The sequence below is a fragment of the Phascolarctos cinereus genome, unplaced genomic scaffold, assembly GCF_003287225.1.
Source record: "Phascolarctos cinereus isolate Bilbo 61053 unplaced genomic scaffold, phaCin_HiC Scaffold_2;HRSCAF=192, whole genome shotgun sequence".
NCBI lineage: Eukaryota > Metazoa > Chordata > Mammalia > Diprotodontia > Phascolarctidae > Phascolarctos > Phascolarctos cinereus.
The window spans coordinates 59,273,275-59,295,966 of NW_027555625.1; the positions used below are offsets into that span (position 1 = coordinate 59,273,275).

General features: G+C 43.7%; 1 protein-coding gene across 1 annotated transcript in view; it reads left to right on the forward strand.

Moving 5' to 3' along the window:
- Positions 1–22,193, forward strand: part of KCNG4 (potassium voltage-gated channel modifier subfamily G member 4) — a 38,771-nt gene extending 16,578 nt beyond the window's left edge. Inside the window, exon 2 of the mRNA XM_020989474.2 lies at positions 21,459–22,193. Coding sequence (XP_020845133.2) covers positions 21,459–22,193 — 735 coding nt within the window. The remainder of the gene's footprint in view (positions 1–21,458) is intronic.
- The last annotated feature ends 499 nt before the right edge of the window (positions 22,194–22,692 follow it).

Below are 22,692 nucleotides of genomic sequence, written 5' to 3' on the forward strand. Positions count from 1 at the left end.
GAGTACTTGAAAAAGGCAAACCCTATTTCAGGCCCCACATTCCCCTGCAAGCTAGTCAAGACAAATCCACTTGGGAATCAGTAAAACTGGTGAACCCAGCAGATCGGCTGATAGGAGGACAAAAGACAGAGCCAGAGATTCTAGGGAAGTTCAGAATGTCAGTGGTTTGCAGGATCAAAGGATTTAAAAGCTGGGAAGGAGCTTAGAAGCCAGGTTCTTAATCTGGAGTCTGTGAACTTTTTTTTCATTTTGATAACTATTTTTCAATATAATTGGTTTCCCTTGTAATCTTAAGTAATTTGTTTTATGCATTTAAAAGCATGATTCTGAGAAGGCTTTACCAGACTGCCAAAGGGGCCGGTGATACCAGAAGGGTTCAGAACCCCTGCTGTGGTCATTTTTCAAAGGCCCAGGACCACGGTCACACACAATGCCCAAGGCAGACTCAAAAGTACACCATCAGGTTTCCCCGGCAGCTGGTCTTTTCCCCCGATTGCAGATGGTAAGCAAAGACATAGTACCGCATTAGGTGAACTCCTCATTAATTCAGCCCCATCTACCATCTACCATCTGCCAGAGAATTTGGGTGGTGAGGCTCACAATCCTTTCTATGACATCAGCAGGATTCCAGGATATGAGTTAGCAAAATGATCCCAGGTAGGAGTTCCCAGGACCACAGATTCTCACTTTTGCCCACATAAGCATTTTCTGCTTTATTACAGAAAGGCGTAGGGGAGGGAAACAGGGTAGAGGAGGGAAGAAGGAGAAAGAAAGAAAATTCAAGCCTCATCAGGACCTCCTAAGGAACCCAGGGCACCTGATTCCCAATTCTCCATTATCTGCACTAAATCCAAAATCTTAGAACCTTAGAGCTGATAGGAACCCTCATTAGGGCTCCTCTAGACTAGTATGTGCCTGCAGAGCAGTGAGGCCCCTGTGTAGCATTCTACACGTGTATCATCCAACCATTGACTGGAGAAGGAAGGGAAGCCTATGACTTGCCTCTGAGACAGTCCATTCCACTTTTGGTTAGTTCTAGTAATAAAGAATAATAATAATAATTATTATTATTATTAAATTAAATTATTATTGAATAATAATAAATAAAATAATAAGCTTTTCCTCTTGTTAAGCTGAAGTCGGCCTCTCTGAAACTTCCATCTATTTGTCCCAGTTCAGCTCTCTGGGACCAAGGTGGACAAATCGTCCACAGAGTCCTTGAAGACAACTCTTGGGCATTTTTGCTGTTGTTCGGTCATTTCAGTTGTGTCTGATTCTTCCTGATCCCATTTGGGCTTTTCTTGGCAAAGATACTGGAGTGGCTTGCCATTTCCTTCTCCAGCTCATTTTACAGATGAGGAAACTGAGGCAAACAGGGTGAAGTGACTTGCCCACAGCTGCTCAGTGTCTGAGGCCAGATTTTAACTCAGGTCTTCCTGATTTTAGGTCCAGCACCCTATCCACTGCTCCATCTAGCTACCTTTGTGCATGTCCATCCCTAAATCTTTTCTTTTGGCCATAAAGCCCCCAGTTGCTTCAGCCAATCCTCTTATGGCATGGTCTCTCTTAACATCCTTCACCTCCCTGGGTCTCCGCCTCTGAACATGCTCCAGCTTGGCAATGTCTTTCCTAAAATGGGGTGCCCAGAACTGAGCACCATTCTCCATGAGTGATCTCTCCAGGGCAGGTCTCTCACCTTCCTCATTAGCCAGAGGTCCTTAATCTAGTTTGTGCCTATGGACCTCTTCTCAGACTAATGTTCTTAAATGCATAAAATAAAACCCATGCAGAATTACAAAGCAAACTTATTATATTGAAATAATAGTTATCCAAATATATATTTTTTAAAAATCAAGTTCATGGACCTTGCTTAAGAACCTTTTTATGGAGACACTATGCCTCTCTTAAGGCTGGTTGGATAGTATTGCCTTTTGGGGCTGCCAGGTTACACTATTATCTTATGTTGAGTTTGTGGTCCATTAAAACCCTATGTTTTCTTCAAATGAATTGCAATCTAACCTTAGCATCCCCATCCTATCCTTGGATAGTTCATTTTTAAAATCCAAGTGTAGGACTTTGCACTCATCCCATGTAATTCACTTTGGCCCATTATTCTAGCTTGTTGAGATCTTTCCGGATCTCAATTCTTCCATCCTTAATGAAAGCCATCCTTTCCAGCTTCACCTCCATTGCTAATGTGACAAAAAAATGGCATCTAAGCTTTCATCCAGGTAATTAATGGAGATGTTCAACAGTACAGAGCAAAGCAGAGATCCCTGGGTCCCTGTCATTGCAATATGCATTTCATGGCCTCTACAAAACTTTTAAATGAGACACAAGAATACCATTTCTGCAAAGTGTTATCAACCTATCTAACAAGCCTGGTTTTCATGTGTGGTTTGTGAATCAGCATTGTAATCTACTCCCAAAAGAGAATTCCAAATGTTTGGTGACCAGGAAACACCGCTAGAATGTGTGACAATTGTCTCCCCCAAGGGACTATTGTGAAAGAGGCAGCGTTCACTGTCACAGGAAATCATAAAAGGAATTTCAGTGTAACAGGGTCTGAGGAATCAAGTCCAGCCCCGACATTTTACAGATGGGGAAACCAAGGCTCAGAAAAGTCAAGTCATTTGCCCAAGGTCACACAGGGAAGTGGGAGAGCTAGGAGAGCTAGATGTGTGTGTGTGTGTGTGTGTGTGTGTGTGTGTGTGTGTGAGAGAGAGAGAGAGAGAGAGAGAGAGAGAGAGAGAGAGACCACAGAGAGACCAGAGAAAGTCAGAGAGAGTATTTATTAAGGATTTACTGTGTGCTAAGCACTGTGCTAAATAAGTTCGTGGCTTGCAAATATAAGTTCCTGCCCTCAAGGAGACTGCATTCCAATGGAGGAAGACAACACATAAAGGGGGCACTGGAGAGTGGAAGGAGAGATGGAGGAGAGGGTACCTGTGTAGGGTGAAAACTCATATCAAGGACATGGAAAAGTCCTGAGAGAGAGTAGGGTAAATGAGCAAGGGTGGGGCTGCTCATGAGATGATAGGAAGGCTAAGAAAAGGGAGAAGTCTATCAAACGAGTCAAACCAGGAGAAAAACTAACTTGAGGAGGACCCTTCACATAAAGGACTAGAACCTGGTTGTCCTGACTTCCCAACCAGACCTTTTTCTTTACCAAACTGCTTCCTATGTCAGGTAATAAATCACAGGAGCACAGAATTTAGAGCCAGATGGGCCCTTAAGAAGCAGTTAGTCCAATTTACCCATTTTGCAGATGGAAAGACTGAAGCCCAAAGGAGCAAAGGGATTTGCTTAAGTTCATACATGTATTAAATAGCAATACTGGGATTCAAACCCAGGTACTCATTATACAATTGCCAGGACTAAAGCAAAATTTTATTTTAATTCTAGTTCAAAATGTTAACAAGTTTCCAAAATTCAATTTGGTTAATGTATATATGAACAAAGCAGTCCAAAATATACCATTCTTACTAGCTAAAAGGAGAAAAAGTCTAGTATAGTGGAAGGAAAAGCTCTAGCTTTGGAATCTGAGGTTCTGGGTTCGAATCTCAGCCATGATGCTTTTTAGTCCTGTGGATTTGGGCTATGCATTGCAGTTTCTTCATCCATAAACTGAGGGTGTTGGACAAGATGACCTCAAACACCCCTTCCAGCTTAAAATTCTATGAGCTTGGGAGACAATCACATTTGGAGCTTCCTCTGGCAGAGAAAATCATTTAAGAATTTGGCAAAACTTGGTTCTCCCTGTCTCTCTCTCTCTCTCCTCTCTCTGTCTCTCTCTTTCTCTCCTTCTCCCTCCCCCCTCCGCCTGTCTCTCTGTCTCCTCCTCTTTCTCCCCCATCTCATCTATTCTCCTCTCTCTCTCTCTTCCCCCCGTGTCTCTCTGTGTGTCTCTCTCTGTGTCTCTTGTGTCTGTCTGTCTCTCTCTCTGTGTCTCTGTCTCTCTGTCTCTCTCTCTCTGACCTTTCTCTCCTCTCTCCCCCTTCTGTTTGTCTCTCTGTTTGTCTCCCCCTCTCTCTCTCCCCTCTGTCTCTCCCTCCCTCTCTCCTCTCTCTCTTTCCCTCTCTCCCCTTTTCTTTCTCCCCCACTTCCTCTCCCCTTCTCTCTCTCCCCTTTTTCTCTCTTTACCCCTGTTTTTCTCCCCCCTCTCTCCTCCTTCCCTCCTCTGTCTGTCTTTATCCCCTCTCTCTCCTATTCTCTCTTTCTCTTCTCTCTCTTTCTCCCCCACTTCCTCTCCCCTCTTTTCTCTCCCTTCTTTCTCTTTCCCCACCCCTCTTTTCTCCTCCCTCTTTTCCTCCCTCTCTTCTTTCCTTTCTTCTTCTCTTTCTCTCTTTCTCTACCCCTCTTTTTCTCCCCCCTCTCTTTCCTCCCTCTCTTCTTTCCTTCCTTCTTCTCTTTCTCTCTTCCTCTCCCTGTCCCTCTCCCTCTCCCTTTCTCATCTCACGACCCATAAATTGTGGCAGCAGCCTCGGTGATGTGTCATCACTCAGCTCTCCATTCTCTGTGCGTCGAGCTGGGCTGGAGAGGGTGACTTAATGATTCCAATAAGAGCAGCAATGCAGTCAGAATGAGTCAGCATGCTCTCGCTGCAGTGCAGTGTGATTAGGAGGCCCTGGACAGGGAGGGGCCCAGAAAGGGGAGGGCTGCTGCATGCCTGGAATATTCAAATGGAAAGGCTCCAGACCTAGCATTAGTGCACCTCACAGGAGACACCATCTTGACTTCTTATTACACCAGAACTTCAGGAAAGTTATCCGTGGATTGTAAGCCAGGAATAAAGTTGGAGAATATTCAAGCTGAGTGGGACTAAAGAGACTGAAGCCCAGTGAGGGGAAGTGACTGGACCAAGGTCATAGCAAGTTAATAATAAAGCCAAAGCTGGAACCGAGGCCTCCTGACTCAAAGTCTAGTGTTGTTTCTAAAATAAGTTCATCGAGCATTTGGTAACACCTCCCACATGCAAAGCTCTATCCTAGGCGCTGCAGGATAAACAGAGATGACAGCAGGATTTCAAGTCAGAGGACTTGTTTTCGAATTCTGCCTCTGCTATTTAAGCCCTGTTTGACCTTGGGAAAGTCACACATCTTTTAAGCTCTCTGGGCCTCACTTTCCTCATCTGTAAAATGAGGTGTGTGGACTATATGACTTCCAAGATCTCTTCTAACTCTAAAGCTATGATTTTATGAACTCCCTACCCTAACAGAGTTTATGATCTCCACACTATCGCTCTTGAACCCAGGTCACTTAACTCAATCCAGTGTATTTGTAGCATCTAAGAAATCCCCTCTGACGTGCAGACCTCCTGAAGAATTACCCCAGATTGAAAGCACATTGTGGACCAGTACCCACTTAAAACCTTAGCTTATGAGCCCACACCAATGTGTTTATTTTTACCAGCTAGTTAGAGGACATCTTCGGAGCAACAGACATTTACTCAAACAGAATAGCCAATAAAGTGACAATAAAAAATCCTCCCATAGAGTGCCACATTATCAATGTAAAACATACATAAAATACTCATGACCAAGGAATACTCATAGAGGACAAATTCATAAGGAATACATATGACCAGGGAACATATATGAAACATAGGAACCTGTGTTAGGCAGTCAATCAATACGCATTTATTAAGTACCTATTCTAAGTCAAGCACTGTGCTAAGCTCTAGGGATACAAAATCAAGCAAAATACAGTCCCTGCCCTCCAGGAGCTTACAATCTGACGTATGATTAGGACACATGCATAGGGGACAAATGTGGCCAAAACGACTCAAAACACCAATGCTAGGCTACCGATGTTCTGTAATAATATCATCATGCTACTGTGTAGATTTTTAATGGGTGTATTGCTTCTGATGGGTATTTTGTCTCTGCTAAGCCCTATCTCTGCTGGATGCATGTCTTAGCTAGGTGTTCTCACTGGTGCCACGGTCATCGAATTTCCCTCTATCAGCATCTTCTATGCCCCAGCTCTTTAAGGTCATCTGCTAGGCTCTTGGCTCCCCTTTGTAAAGGTGCAGTGACTAGAAAGCCTCTCCCTGGCAAAGGCAAGATAACAACTTTTTAGTCTGAAACTAAGGATGTGAGCCACCACATTTAATGAAGGGCTGCTAAAGGAGGGCGCCTTAGATAGACTATCTGTTCTTTTTATTGTCTGTGTTTGGTTCTTATGAAAAGTCCAAGGTTCCAAACACCCTTCTGACTTAGAGTAACAAACTCTTTGCAACTACCATTTAATCCTCATGGCTGTAATGTGCCTATAAAACTTAAATTGGGAGCTCTGACCAAAAACACCCATCGGAGCTATGTGGAGGCCAAGGCTGTTAAGTCCACTTCAAGCCTAAGATCCTCTCCAATTAACAAGCAAGTTGAATTGAACAAAAGTAAGCAAATGAGGCGTCTATTGCTTCCCACCCTCCTCACCCAGTCCTTTGCCGTGTATATCTTCTAGCAACAAAACTCTTGACCTTTGTGCTCTCTCATATCTAGTGCAAAGCCTTGATGCCTTCATATACACAGTTTCCAAGAGTAGCTCTAGATCAAATGTAGATCCAAGGGGAAAATGTTTAGAGGATTCCATACTGGCAAGCAAGTCTCAGACAAAATAAATCCATTATTCCTCTGTTTTTGTTCAGAAAAAAGTCTTATTTACTTGCAAAGCTTCAATTATTAAATTTATTCTTCCCAGGGGAATTCATCAGTTGTTTCTATTCAGCTCTCTTAACTAGTGCCCTATTCCTTATTCCTCATATATTCATTTTCCCCAGGACAAGATATTTTAACTCTGACATTTATTCAGTCGATGATCACGCATAGTCACAAGTACAAGATTTGTCAGATTAATTTTCCTAATACCCCACTTTTTATCATGTTACACTTCTATTCAATAACTTTTAATCGCTGTTTATTGCCTACAGAATAGTCACAATTTCTCAGCCTAGTATTTGACTCTCGACAATTTAGTTCCAAACTGATTTTCTATCTTTATCTCCCACTACTTTGCTACCCATGCCCTCTGATAGAGCTAAACTGGACTGTTCTCCCACCCCTGAACAAACCTTGTGAATTTTCATCTCTGTAGCACTGCTAACACAATCTCCCTCACCCCTACCTCCATTAAGTCTTTTCCTCTCCGGTTATCTGGATCCTACTTATCCCTAAAAAAAAAAAAAGAAAAAGAAAAAGAAAGAAAGGAAGATAGGGAGGAAGGAAGGAAGGAAGGAAGGAAGGAAGGAAGGAAGGAAGGAAGGAAGGAAGGAAGGAAGAAAAAGCTTCCCCTAGGAAGCCTTCCATGACCATTCCAGCCCACAATGACCTCATTTTTCCTCCTCTGATCTCCTGTAGCACTCTCTATACCCCTCACTTATTATTTAACATTTTATTCTACAAGTGTATATATTTAGAGGGAGAAGGGACTTTAGGGGTCATCCAATCTAATTCCGTCTTTCAGATGAGGACATTGAGAGCCAGAGAGGGGAAATTACTTGCCCAAGATCACATGGGTAAAAAGTAACAACAGTAAAATTTGAATCATATATTATTAGGTTTATTATTTTGTTTTTCTAAGTATATCTTGTCTTTTCAACTTGATTTTAAAAATTTTAAGGACTCTGACAATTATATATATTATATATCCTTCATAGAATATTGCATATACTAGGTATTCAGTAAATGCTTGATGATTGACTGAAAGTCATGTTATCACTCATTATCCAATTTGTTCTATGATATCAATCAATCAACAAAAGTTTATTAAGTCTTTATCATGTGTCGAGCATACTTCTAGGGTTTAGGGAATTCAAAAGTAAGAGTGAAAAAGTCCGTGACCGCAAGGAGCCTACATTTAAAGGGAAAGATGCCAAGGTCTCGATAATTCCATAATGCTGCTCCATGGGTCTTCAGACTAGAGACAGAAGGATAGGCTACAGAGCTGAAGAGATCTTAGAAGTCAGTCTAACCCCTCCATTTTTACAGCTGAGGAAACAAAGGTTGGCATGATCACATGCTTGGCCTGAAGTTACACTGCTACCAGGTGTCAGAGACAGCATCTGAAAAACACAGCTTCTGAATCCAAAGTCAGTGTTGGTTCTACTATACTACAGTGCGGCCATAACTACAGAGTATGGGGCTGAGTGCAAAGGTGGGTTGGAGGATCATTCTAATTCTATGTTTGATTTTTTGTCCAAAAAAAAAAATAGCTCCCTGAGGACAAATGTGGCTTCATCTATTTCTTTGCATTCCCAATCCCCTTCACATGATACGTGGTTGAATAGACTGTTGGTTGTATTGAATCGAAACATTGAGTGTCAGTTCTGTCCTAGGGAACAGTGAACTATTCCTACTCTGGTCTCTTCTTACTTTTACTCTAAAGACAGAAGGAAATTGGTGAAACAGAAGGTTGGCACCAGGCTGAAAAGGAGGTGGGTCTGGCTGTGCCTATGAAGTTGTTGAGAAAAAGAAAAGGAATTTGATTGGGCTTGTCAAGTTAAGAGGTGATCACTGGTTATAAAAGTCTTATCCAGGTGCTCAGGATATACACCCACCAGTTGTTCAAAGAAAACAGGCTGAAAATCTCAACTATTATGAATAAAAGAAGAAATTGGGTGGTAACTTCCATGGAATGTGTCACAGCCCAGGAATTGATAGCATTTATATAGCACTTTAAGGTTTGCAAAATATCTCACTTGATCCTCACAACAACCTTGGCAGTTAGGTATTTTCCTCACTTTATAGATGAGAAAACTGAGGCAGACAAGGTGATTTGCCCAGGGTCACACAACTAGTAAATATCACAGGCCAAATTTGAACTCAGGTCTTCCCAACTTCAGGTCTGTTCACTTTATCCACTGTGCCACCTAGCCAATGTTCCAGGTGTGGCCTGAAATGAACACAGAATGTCAGAACCAGAAGCCATGTGGTTAAAGGACTCCAGGAACGCCTCTTTATGTTCCAGGTTGTACGGGACAATGACGTGTTCTTAAGGGAAACAGAAACAAAAGTTTCAGTGGACAGAAAAGGAAACTGAGGTGGAGGAGGGGAGCGTCTACCCTTGTAAGGATGATGGACATTGGAAAAATGTAACACAGAGGAGGAAGAGAAGGAAGGGACAGCTTTGCAATTAGATCTTAAAACCAGATTTAAGGCTCTTGTTTCAAAGGAGAGCTGGATGCTCAAAAAAAAAAGGATGCCGCCTATCCTCCCACAGAAGCCATTGGGAAAAGACTGTCCATAAAAAGGCAGAGAAGGAAGAGAATCCAAGTAGTAGTTGGTCATTTCCCACTCCTGGGGGGTGGGGGTGCAAAGGCAGCTGTTTATTGACCTGATAACAAAAAGAGAGACAGAGCTCTCTAGAGCTCTGTTGCCTTCCAAAAGCACATCACAGAGAATCTCCCAAGAGTTATCAAAATGGATGATCACCACCTATTTCTGTGATTTAAGTAGGCATAAACATCACTTCCAAAAGGAACCTGAAAATATTGCTAAAATGTACAAAGTCTTGGGCACAGGCTATGTTTTCCTCCCTGTTTGCTCACTGCAGTAAAGGGATACAAAAGAAAAAAATTAATCTGGGAAATGAACAGCTGGAAAAGAAGGTGGTATCTGAAAATGCATTTTGGACCATAGCTTATGACCTTCTACCATAGGGTTGACAGATTCCTGGCCAGAGATGGCGCATGTCAACAAAGATTGGTAAAAATGTACTTGTCAAGTGTCCCACAAATCTAATCAAAGGGACTTTAAACTGAAAAGGATGTGGGAAGGAGAAGACTCCCTAAGTATATCCCCCAAATTAGAGAACAGCAGCAAAGAAGAAAGGAGTTGAAGAATAGCAGCTGAAAAAAAAAGAGAAAAGAATTTTTTTTAAAAAAAGAAAAATAATTTAAAAATAGACAAACGAAAAAGAATAGCAGCTGAAATATCAGAAATTCACAGGAGACAAAATCCAAGAAAATGGTCCAAAGCAAAACCCATAGCCTCCAATGTCTCTATGCAAATGCACAAATTTAGGCAACAAAAAAGAGGAGTTGAATTTTTTTTTGTCCATTAATTAATTTATTTTTAGTTTTCAACATTCATTTCCACAAGATTTTGAGTTCCAAATTTTCTCCCCATCTCGTCCCTCACCTGACCCCAAGACAGTGCATTCTGAATATCCTTTCCCCTAATCTGCCCTCCCTTCTATCCCCTCCCCCCCTTTTATCCCCTTCCTCTTCTATTTTCCTGTAGGGCAGGATAGATTTCTATACCCCACTGCCTGTATATCTTATTTCCCAGTTGCATGTGAAAACAATTTTTTTTAACACTTATTTTTAAAACTTTGGCTTCCAAATCTTCTCCCTCCCTCCCTACCCACCCACCCTCATTGAGAAGGCAAGCAACTTGATATAGGTTACACTTGTAGTCATGCAAAACATTTCCATAGTAGTCATGTTATGAAAAACTAAGTATATTTCCCTTCATCCTTTCCTACCCCCCATTTATTCTATTTTCTCTTTTGACCCTGTCCCTCCTCAGAAGTGTTTGCTTCTGATTACCCCCTCCCTCAATCTGCCCTCCCCTCTATCATTCCCCCTCTCTCTTATCTCCTTCCCCCCTATTTTCCTGTAGGGTAAGATAGCTTTCCATACCCCATCGTGTATGCTATTCCCTCCTTAAGCCAAATCCTATGAGAATAAGGTTCACTCATTCTTTCTCACCTTCCCCCACTCCCCTCCACTATAAAAGCCTTTTCTTGTCTGTTTTATGTGAGATAATTTACCCCATTCTACCTCTCCCTTTTCCCTTCTCCCAGTATAATCCTCTCTCACCCCTTAATTTTAAGGAACTGATTCTTTTTATGCAAAGAGGCAGATTAGACCTGAGAATGAGCTGAGGCTGCCAAGGGAAGCTAAGGACAACCCGAAGAAGGTAGTTTGGGGTTATTTAAGCTATATTGGGAGGAAAAAAGATGATCAAAGAAGGAACAGGACTTTGGACTGGCGTGGATGTGATGATGACAAGGGACAAGCAGGGCCGCTCACTCCTTATGCTATGTCTCTGTCCTAAGCAAAGGAAAATGACCTTTATGTTAGAAACGACTGCCAGAAAGCTGGTTACCCAAGATAAGTAAGGAGATAGCAAGAGAATACTTCACTGCCCTCTATAAATTCAAGTCATCTAAATTGGATGAACTCTATCTTTGGCTTCTGAAAGAACTGCAGATATGATTACTAAGCCACTGTTCATGACACTTGAAAGATCATGGTAACCAAGAGAGGTACAAGATTGGAAAATGGCAAATACCATCCTGATTTTCATGAAAGAGGAGAGGATAGAGCCCTAAAACCATAGGTCAGTGTCCCTGACTTTGATTCCTGGGAGAACTCCAGAAAATATCATTTGAGAAATGGTTGGTGAACAGCTAGAAAGGGAAGTCGTGATGACAAAGACCTACCTGACTTAACCAAGCGCAGGTCATGCCGGACTAACCTCATTGCCTTTTTGGACAGGATTACTAAATTAGCAGATAAAAGGAATTCTGTAAATATAGTTTACTTAACCTTTAGAAAAAAAATTTTATAAAGAGCTCCATACTGTTCTTCTGGAGAAGATAAGGAGGTATGGATTAGACAACAATACAATTGGCTGAATTCCGAACTGATTGGATGGCCAGACTCGAAGAATAATTGTTGACAGTTCCATGTCTACAAGGCAGAAGGTTTCCAGCTAAGTGCATCAGGGATTTGTGGTTGGTCCTGTGCCAAACGTAATTGTTACCAATGACTTGATAAAGGCAGAGATAGCACACAGGTTCGTTATATCTGCAGATGATGCAGAGCTGGGATAGTTATCACGTACTGAGTGATAGAGCCAGGATGCAAAAAGGTGACTGGCTAGAACATGAGTCTGAATCTAATAAGATGAAACTGAATAGGGATAAATTCAGGGGTATGCTGGAGCCAGCTGATACTGGCTGGTGAGAGCCAATTGTTGAATTTTCAGTGTGACCACTTATACCTCAGAAATCCATAAATGCCACAAATCAGGGCTAAATTTTTTGTTTTGTTGATTGCCTAGACTTAACAAAAGTGGTGGAGAAAATATTAATACTGCACATTAAACTTAAAAGCATGGTGTACATACATTTTTGAGAGCTAATTACTAAATATTTACCAGCTCATTTACCTAGATAAATGTAAAGTCTTACACTTGAACAAAAAAAAAGTCAGCTTCACAAACATAGGATGAAAGCTACCTGGTTAGAGAGCAGTTGTTCTGATCTTGGGCTAGTGAACTTCAAGCTCAGTATAAGTTAACCCTTATATGTTAGCAGTGTGGTATAACAACCATGGGCAGCTAGGTGGCTCAGTGGATAGAGAGCTGGCTCTGGAGTCAGGAGGACCTGAGTTCAAATCTGGCCTCAGACAGTTACTAGCTATGTGAGCCTGGGCAAGTCACTTCACCCTGTTTGCCTTAGTTTCCCCATCTGTAAAATGAGAAGGAGATGACAAACTACTCCCATATCTTTGCCAAGAAAACCCTAAATGGGGTCACAAAAAGTCAGACATGACTGAAATGACTGGACACAACAACGATGAAGCAACCATAAAAGCTGTTGGGACCTTGGGCCGCATCAAGAGGGCCATGGCTTCCAGGAATAGGGAGGTGATAGTCTCATTATATTCTGCCTTCATCAGACTTCATCCAGAGAACAGCGTCTAAGCCCAGACCAAGATCAATGGTCACTGGGCTCATTGAGCCCAGATCAAGAAGATCATTGAAAAGTTGGAGAGTGTGCAGAGGAGGGCAACCAGGTTGCCGAAGGTCATGAGCCGATGTCATCTGAGGAATAGTTGAAGGAATCTTTAGCCTGGAGAAGAGAAGGCTCAGGGGTGACGTGATAGGTGTCTTCAAATATCTGAGAGGCCATCACATGAAGGAGGAATTAGATTGCTTCTGTCTGGCCTCAAAAAGCAGAATCGGGAGCAAAGAACAGAATTTACAAAAGCCATAGTAAGCATGGTGTCCTACCAGGTGGAGCTGTCCAAAAGCAGATGCCTCAAGGTGCCAATGCTGGATTCCCTTTCTTAGCTGTCAGTAAGCAGAGGCTAGTGACCACTTACTGAACTGTTATAGTGAGGATTCCTTTCATGTACAGGTTGGGCTAGATAGCCATGGAGACCCCTTTCAACTTGAAAATTGTGTGACTCTGCAAACTCCTTTTCTATGTATGCAAAAAAATTAAGTAAGAACATAAGAATTTAATTAAAATGTGACATGCTTTTCTCATAAAATATACTGTGGCAAAAAGTCAATTTTATAGCCACTTATCTCCAACACTTTAGTTAAAACATAATTCCTCCACTTACACCATAGCTGTTACCTTGCTGCTCTGGGACGACTTGTCATTCTTAGCTAAACTTTATATGTCCTCCAGCACTAAGTACAGTGGTCTGCACAAGTCAGTTCTCCTCCCCACCCCGTTTCCTCATCTGTGAAAGGAGTGAGCTGGCCCAGATAGCCTCTGAGGTCCCTGCAGACTCTAGATCTATGATTCTGTGTTCAAAGTCCTTTCTAGCTGTGAATTTTATGTTCTGTGCTACAAATATCTGGATGGCACAGTGGATAGAGTGGTGCTCTTGAAGTGGGAAAGACCCGAGTTCAAATCCAGCCTCAGTTAGTTGCGTGACCCTGAGCAAATCAACCTCTATCTGCTCAGTTGTCTCATCTGTAAAATGGAAATTATTCCATCCCAGGCTGTGGCAAGGATCAAGTAAGGTAATATTTGTACAGTGCTTCACAAACTTCAAAGTGCTTTAGAACTGCTAGTCTTTATTATTTTGTTCTCAGGGCCCTCCCAGGCAGCTAGGTGGCACAGCGGATAGTGCACTGGACCTGGAGTCAGGAAGATCTGAGTTCAAATTTGACCTCAGATACTTAACTAGCTGTGTACTATGGGCAAGTCAGTTAACCTTGTCTGCCTCAGTTTCTTCATCTGTAAAATGAGCTGGAGAAGGAAATGGCAAACCACTCCAGTATCTTTGCCAAGAAAACCCCAAATGGGGTCACGAAGAGTCAGGCACGACTGAAACTGCTGAACAACAATAAGGGAGCTCCCAGGTCTGACACTGTATGCTCTGAGGACTCTTCCAGCTCTCATGACCGTGATCCCTGGTTTCCTTTCCTTAGAGAGTATGTTGCTCCTTCCCTACCATTTGGGGAGAGCTCCTACACCTTCCTCCACCCAGCCCACACAATAACCCTTCCCAGAAATAGTACAGAGCAGTCTTGGTTAAGAAGGCAAGCCAGGGCAGCGAATCTCTTTGATGGCAGAAACAGGAAGTTCTTCAGAACATTCCTCCTCATTTGTCCTTATTCGTCATATGTCAGAGGCCTGCTTGAACACAGCTCTTCCTGGCTTTGAGTCCAGCCTTCTCTACTAGGACCTAGAATGAGATCCAAATGCTCATCTTTTAGCCAATACAAACAATTCCCAAGCCAACCCTGCTTCTTCTGGAGTAGATTATAGTAAAGAGGAAATACAGAGGAAAAGGAAGCTTCTATGGACCTTCCCAAGGAACCGTGAATCAGACCTGGATCCCAGCCACCCAATTCCAGGCCTTTGTTTTTGCCCTTCTCCAAGGCTTTGGAAGTTGCCAGGAAGCATCCTCACCTTGACCTACCAGATCTTGCCTCCTGTCCACACTCCTCAAGGCCGTGCCTTTGCCTCCTCCTACCTGATGTGAGGTGGGTCTCCTGGGTCTCACAGGACACAGCCTCATCACCTACCCCTAGGTTGGACCTTGAGGGAGGACTTTGAACAATCTGACCACCTGCCTCTCATTCAACAGACCTCTTTTCATCTACCAAGATCCAGCTTCTTCCTCTGTAGTTAGAATGATTCCCAGTGATAAGCCTCTGGTCATCACTGTACCTCATTCTCATCCCCCATGCCTTGCTCCCTCAACCGTCCACCTCAAACCTCTCCTCATAATGTCCCATTCCAGATCTATTCACTCTTTCCACAGTGCTCTCTTGATGCCTGCTCCATAATTAACACGCTTGCTTTCACCTTCAAGCTTTTCCTTTCCACTCCCTCCACCTTCTGCCTCTCCTTGATACCTAGGTCCCTCCTGAGGACATTGCATCACTGATCACCCTTTAAAGCACTGGTCATACTCCCCATCATCACTTCCAGACTCTCCCACCCCCAATCACCACTCAGTATCCTCTCCTCCTTTGAGATTCATTCAATCCAAATGTATCACCCAGTCAAGACTCTAGTAGCTATTAACTACTGACCCCCAGGACATTCTCTTTCCTTTCTTAGTGAGTTCAATACCTGGTTCAGTTATTTTTCTCCATCTCAACTCCTGCCCTCATAGTAGGGGACTTCAATGCACATTTTAATACTCCCCCAACCACTCTTAACTTCTCAATCTACTCAGTTCCCAACATTCATTGTTCCATTCTACCTCAGCTACAAACAGAGATGGTCATACCCTTGATCTTACTGTCATTTACAAGTCACTTCACTTCCGTATTCATTAATTTTAAAATTCCTTTACCTTTTATAATCTTTTATCATTCCACCTTTCTCTATGCCTTACAGCCTTTAATGTTATTCTCCATTCTTACCATGACCCCCAGTCCCTCTATCTCTCAGTTTTTTTCTCAGGCCATCACCCCTACACTGGCTACATTCTTTTTTCTTCCCAAATTCTGTGAATCAGTTCAAATCTAGACTTTCTTTACATTCAAGTCCTTTGCTTCCTTGCCAAACCCCAATCTTATATTATTCCCACCACCTATCTCCTTTGCCCCATTCATGTGTTCATATTCAAGCTAGAGAAAGTAATGAAACCATCCAGACTAGACCCATAACAAATTTATGTTACATAATCTCAACTGGGCCCTCACTGCTGCAAGGCAATCTTTTTAGACACACCCCCAATTAACTCACTACACCCACTCACCACAGCAACTTTTCCAAACCTTCTAATCATTCCTCAAGCCCTTCTATGACCAGACTCCCCGTCTCCTACCCTCTCAGCTGAGCACCTTGCCTAGGCAAATGAAACCATTTGTCAAGATCTTCTTCTTCCTTCTTCTTCTTCTTCTTCTCTTCTTCTTCTTCTTCTTCTTCTTCTTCTTCTTCTTCTTCTCTTCTTCTTCTTCTTCTTCTTCTTCTTCTTCTTCCTTCTTCTTCTTCTTCTTCTTCTTTCTTCTTCTCCTTCTTCTTCTTCTTCTTCTTCTTCTTCTTCCCTCCTCATCTCACATCACTCAGACATCTTCCCTCACTGTCTCCTCCTTCATCCCAGTCTCCCATAATGACCTGGCCCATCTCCTTGCCAAAGCCAGCTCCTATACATGCACAAGTGATCCCAACCCAACCTGATTTCTCCAGCAAATTACCTCCTCTATTCTCACTGCCTCCTGGCTTCTTCCTCACTACCTCCAAACAAACACAGCCATGTTTCCTCGTCCACAAAAATCTCTTACTCCATCTGTCCACCCCTGCTAGTTATTCTCCTTTATCTCTCCTCCCTTTGTGGCTAAGCTCCTTGAGAACGCAGTCTACCATTATTTCCTCTCCCACTCTTCTTCATTCTCTACCATCTGGCCTCCCCACTCATTACTCCACTGAACCTACTCTCTCAAAAGTAACCAGTGATCTCTTGTGGCCAAATCTAATGGCCTTTTCTCAGTCCTCATCCTTCTAGACCTCTCTATAACTTTTGACCAGATTAGCCACCCATAATGACCTTCTTCCTTTTCTTCTGAGCAAGGTATATATTACAAGATCATAGGACCACAAGGATGGGAGGGCCCTCAGAGGCCACCTAATCTAGTCCCCTCACTGTACATATGAGGAAACTCATGTAGTAAGAGTCAGAGGTAGTATTTGAACCCAGATCTTCTGACTCCAGAGTCAGTGCTCTTTCCAGTGTACTTATCTTTTACTATGTTTCTGTTCAGTTATTTTCAGTCATGTCTGACTCTTCATGACCCCATTTTGGGATTTTCTTGGCAAAGATACTGGAGCGGTTTGCCATTTCCTTCTCCAGCTCATTTTGCAGATGAGGAAACTGAGGCCAACAGGGTTAAGTGACTTTCCCAGGACCACACAGCTAGTAAATGTCTGAGGCCACATTTGAACTCACAAAGAGGAATCTTCCTGACTCCAGGCCTGGCACTCTAACCACTGCACCACCTAGCTATCCTTTACTTTTAAAAAGTAATTTCCCTCTTAAAGCCTCAAAAAGTCCCATCTGAGTTTGTTTTTTTTCCTCCAGAACTTGTACTGTCCCAACCAGGCTAAAGGAATCTGCTCAGTTCTCTAGCTCTCATCCTAGTATTGGTGATATGGGGTTGCATTCCAATTAATTAGGCCAAGATATGAAAAGGGTGTTTTAGTCAGCTGCTAGGGCCTTGCGGGAAGAGTCTTTGACGTAGGAACTAGAAAATTGTGGTACTAGGCTTATGTCTAGGCCTAGGTATTAATCCACTCTAGGACCTTCAGCAAAGCACTTAATCTCTCTCTCTGGGCCTCAGTCCCCATCTACAAAATTCAATAATTAAACTAGATGCCATCTACAAAATTCAATAATTAAACTAGATGCTATTTAAGGGAAGTAACAGGAGAAAGAACATTGATCCTGGGCTCAGAGGACCAGGAGTCGGGGGCAGGGTGGCAATGTGGAGTCTTTCTTTTTTTCTTTTTTAATCATAATATACTGCATGACTTCAAATCACATCTGTACCTGGCTGGCAAATACAATTTAGGAAAAGTTGAGAGATGAAAGTCTGAGGCATAGCAATGATGGCCAAACATGGTTAGATCTGTTTGAACCCCAGAATGATGGGCCAACCTCATACTGTGGCACCCACCACCCCAAAAATGGGAACCAGAGTCTCAACAGCTCTGAATCTGGCATTTCCAAGAGGTAGCTGGGAATGTTCACATCATCCTCCACAGTTAAAAATTGATCAGTTTATGTCACTTTGATACATGGTCACTGAAATGGGCCCAGTAGTCTGAGTATGAAGTCACTATTCTTTTCTCTCTTGGGAAGGATTCCCCAGGCCTCACTGTCAGTCTGAAATCACCCCCAGACTTCCAGCATAGTATAGTTACTTATTTGTCCACGACAGGATTTTGAGGGGAGGGATGTTACAAAAATAAGAGGGTTTCAAAGGTTATTGTCCTTTGTTTGGAGTGATTGTTGGTTTGTTTAATACTAGAAACCTTATCAATCTATTGATGAATCTCTGATCTTGTGGCTTGGAGAGTGCATGAGCCAAGTGCATAAGGAGGGTCCAAGGACAAATTGACCATTAGTTTCTGCCAGAACAGAGAGGTCCTGGGTTCAGATCCCACCTCTGTCTTTATTTCTCTGGGCCTCAGCTCTCTGGGCCTTAATTCAAATCCCATCTCATCTGTCCAACCCCAACAAAGTTACCTAACCTCCCTTTGCTTCAGTTTTCTCATCTGCAAAATGAGAGGACTGAACTAGATGACTTCTTAGGTCCCTTCCAGATCTACTTCTAAGAATAATGGTGATGATGATAACAGCTAATACTTACATGATGCTTACTATGTGCCAGGAACTGTGCTACATGCTTTATAATTATCATCTTACTTGATCCTCACGACAAACCTGCAAGGTAGATACCATTATTATACCCATTTCACAGATGAGGAAACTGAGGAAGACAACGTGAAAGGTTTATACATCTAGTAAGACTCTAAGGCTGGATTTGAACTCAGGTCTTCCTGACTCTAGGTCCACCACTCTATCCATCACACTACCACCTATGCTCCTCTATAATGTAGCAGATCTTCCAACTCTAAAACTGAGGCAATTTTCAATGCCTACATCAGCAAGCCGGCATGAAGAAAGTGCCTTGTGAACTTTCAAGTCCTACAGAAACACAGTCCATCAAATGCTGAACTTGGTGACAAGAGACTCAGGTTCACTAACCATGTGGCCTTTGTCTAATCACTTCAGTAGCACAATGGAGAGGGGGTCATCTCCAGTCACCCCAATCAATATCTGGCCACTGGACCCAGATGGCTCTGGAGGAGAAAGGGAGGCTGGTGACTGCACAGCCCTGCCTCACTTAAATCTGGTTCCCTTGCAAGTCATGGCATTACCTCCCTGATGTCATGGTCCTCTTTGAGAATGAAGGACAAACAACAACAGAATAACGGAAATAATGACCAATCAGACACCTCGGGTTCAAATCCCAGCTCCTCCACATAACACGTGGATGTCTGATCAAGTAATATATACTCGAAGGGCCTCACCTCCCTCATTGGTGAAATTTGAGGTGATCCCGAAGGTCCTCGCTCCACTCTCTGCTCTCTCTCTCTCTGTTTCTGTCTCTTTCTCAGACTCAGTTTCCTTATCTGTAAAATAGAGATAACAATCCTCAAGCCTCAGACTTCACAGTCATTGTGAGGGAAGCCCTTAGTGACCTTAGATAAATGAGTTCTTTGTACTACTACGATCAGAAAATATTATGTGAGTCTTTTGTGGAGACCTCAGGATCCATCCCGCTAAACTCTCTTAGGGCCTCAAAAAGTCCTGAGTTTATTTTGTCCTCTAGAGAGCCAGGGAACTTGGGCTGCCCTGACCAGGCTAAAGGGGTCTGCTACGTTCTCTGGCTCTCATCCTAGCATTGGTGATGTGGGCTCCTTGGAAGCATTAAAAGTGATAATGCAGTGGGGGGGTGTGGGGGGAGGTAAGTGAATATGCATTTTGGTGAATGTAATGCTATATTTCTTCAGTCCCAAGAGAATTGTATAAGCTATTTTAATCTCACCCTTCCTACAGAAAGCTTATGTTTACTACCATTGGCTGAGGTGGGGTTACATGACTCCCACTGATTCCATTCTTCTTCAGGATTCCCAGATGGCCAGGCATACCTTCCTAGCATGTCACATGGTAGCAGCCAACATTTTAAAAATTCTAGATAAGGGGAAAGACCTCATGCTCTTAGCAAGACAACCCTTTTTTTAAACCCAGTCCCAAGCCGCTTACCCTCTGCCTTGGCTTTGTTATTTATAAGTCACATCACAGATTTTTAGGACTGGGATAAGACCTTGGATATATCTAGCCCAGTCCTCTCACTTCGCAAATAAGGAAACTGAACTCAGAAAAGGAGAAGGGGTTTATCCAGAGTCAACATCAGAGGCAGAATTTGAATCTATGCCTGCTGGCTCCAAGCTCTCTGCGTCTGTGTCTGTGTCTGCGTCTGTGTCCATGTCCGTGTCCATGTCTGTGTCTTACCCATGTAAGCTTCCTGAGTGCAGGGGCTAGTTCTCATTGACCATCCTCATGGAGTTTTGCCCACAGAGTTTAATAAATGTCAGATCAATGAATATTTGGAGGGGGCGGTCTTTAGCCTCTCCTCTAATCCTGAAGTATCTTATTCCCTCATGCCATCACTTGAAGGTAGAAATAGTCACAATTCACATTTTGATAATGTATTTAATTCATAATACCCTTACGAGGCAAATAGAGTATGCAAGTAAGGAAACCGAGGCTCAGAGAGGTCAGATAAGGTAGGAATGGTGAGAACTACAACTCCACCACCGTGAGTTTGGAGAAGTCTTCACCTATTCCTTTGGCCACAACATCAAGTCTTTCTGACATTTAAGAGGAAAAGCTCGGGGAGGCAGTTGTCAGTCAGTAAACAAACATTTATTATAACAGGAATGCCTTCCAACCACAATGAACTGTGTTTTCAGGTAACAAAAATATCGGATGGTTTATCTGACTGAATTAATCAGGATTCCTCTTTCCATAGGCAGCCCAAGGAAGACATTTGACCTTCCTTTGACTTTCTTTGCTTTTGAATTAAAGATTCATACAATGTTATCGTTGGAAAGATCCTTAGCACATAGTATATCAGAGCGAGGAGGGGCTTTAGAAGAATATCAGAGCTGGGAGGGACCTTAGAACACAGACTGTCAGAGCTGGGAGGGACCTTAGAACACAGAATGCCCAGAACTGGAAGGGACCTTAGAACACAGAAGGTCAGAACTGGAAGGGACCTTAGAACACAGAAGGTCAGAGCTGGAAGGGACCTTAGAACACAGAAGGTCAGAGCTGAGAGGGACCTTAGAACGCAGAAGGTCAGAGCTGGAAGGGACCTTAGAACGCAGAAGGTCAGAGCTGAGAGAGACCTTAGAACACAGGTCAGAGCCAGAAAGGACCTTAGAACGCGAATGTCAGAGCGGGGAGGGGCCTTAGAGATGCTCATTTTACATAAAAGGAAACCGAGACGCCGAAGGGCGGCGCAGGTCTTTCCTCCCAGGGCCAGCAGGAGCACGCGTCAGGTCTGCGGACTCGCGCCCCACTCTCCCAGGGGCGGGCCCTGACCTTTCTGGCCCAGCCCACTGATCGGCTCTCTTCTCTGTGTCTGTTCTTTTCCTCCCCTCCCCATCCCCCACAGGGTGAATGCTCTCAGAAGTGCTATTACATTTTCATCATAGAGAGTATCTGCGTTGCCTGGTTCTCCCTGGAGTTCTGCCTGAGGTTTCTCCAGGCCAGGAACAAGTGCCGATTCTTCCAGGGCCCCCTGAACATCATCGACATCGTGGCTATTTCCCCTTACTACGTGTCACTCTTTGTATCCGACGATGCCCCAGGAAGGAGGGAGAAGCCCAGCGGCAACACCTACTTGGAGAAGGTGGGCCTGGTGTTACGGATCCTGAGGGCCTTACGGATCCTGTACGTCATGCGCCTTGCCAGGCACTCCCTGGGCCTGCAGACCCTCGGTCTCACCGTGCGCCGGTGCACCCGGGAATTTGGCCTTCTCCTGCTCTTCCTCTGCGTCGCCGTCACCCTCTTTTCCCCCTTAGTCTACATGGCCGAGAACGAATCGGGGAGGGTCCTCGAGTTTACCAGCATCCCAGCTTCCTACTGGTGGGCTATCATCTCCATGACCACCGTGGGCTACGGGGACATGGTGCCCCGGAGCGTCCCAGGACAAGTGGTTGCCCTCAGCAGCATCCTGAGTGGAATATTGATCATGGCGTTCCCGGCAACGTCCATCTTTCACACTTTCTCTCATTCTTATCTAGAACTGAAAAAGGAACAGGAGAGGCTGCAGGCCCGGCTCAGCCGCATGCAAAACTCCAATCCACCCAAGGAGCCTGTCCTGCAGGAAACGGACAACCTGCTCTGAGAAGGAACGTCCTTGCCTATCAAATACCTCTGACTGTGAAAGACGGGGAAAGGAAACCTTCACGGATGGAAGGGGTAAAGGGAGGAACCGGATTCACAGGGAGTTCCGGGTAGAAAAGGCCATGGAGATTAACTAGTCCAACCACTTTCATTTTACAGGTGAAAATGGGCCTCAGAAAGGGATGCGATCTGCCTATGGTCATCCAGAGAGCTACAGAGAGGTCCAGGATGAATCAGATCTCTTCCCTCCCAGCTCACAGCAGTTATATGCAAACTGTAATTAGCTGAAGTTTACATGCTGTAGCTCTCCAGGGTTCCACAGAGCCCACCCAAAGCTCAATACCAGAGGCTTAATTCTGAGCTGTGACCTTCTCAAACCCCTCCCCCCTACTAAGATGGACTTGTTTCACTCTAGTCACCTATCCTGAGCCCCTGCTGCGCTGCTCCATGTAACAAATGGGTCACACTTTGATGCATTAAATCGTGCTCATTTTATTTTC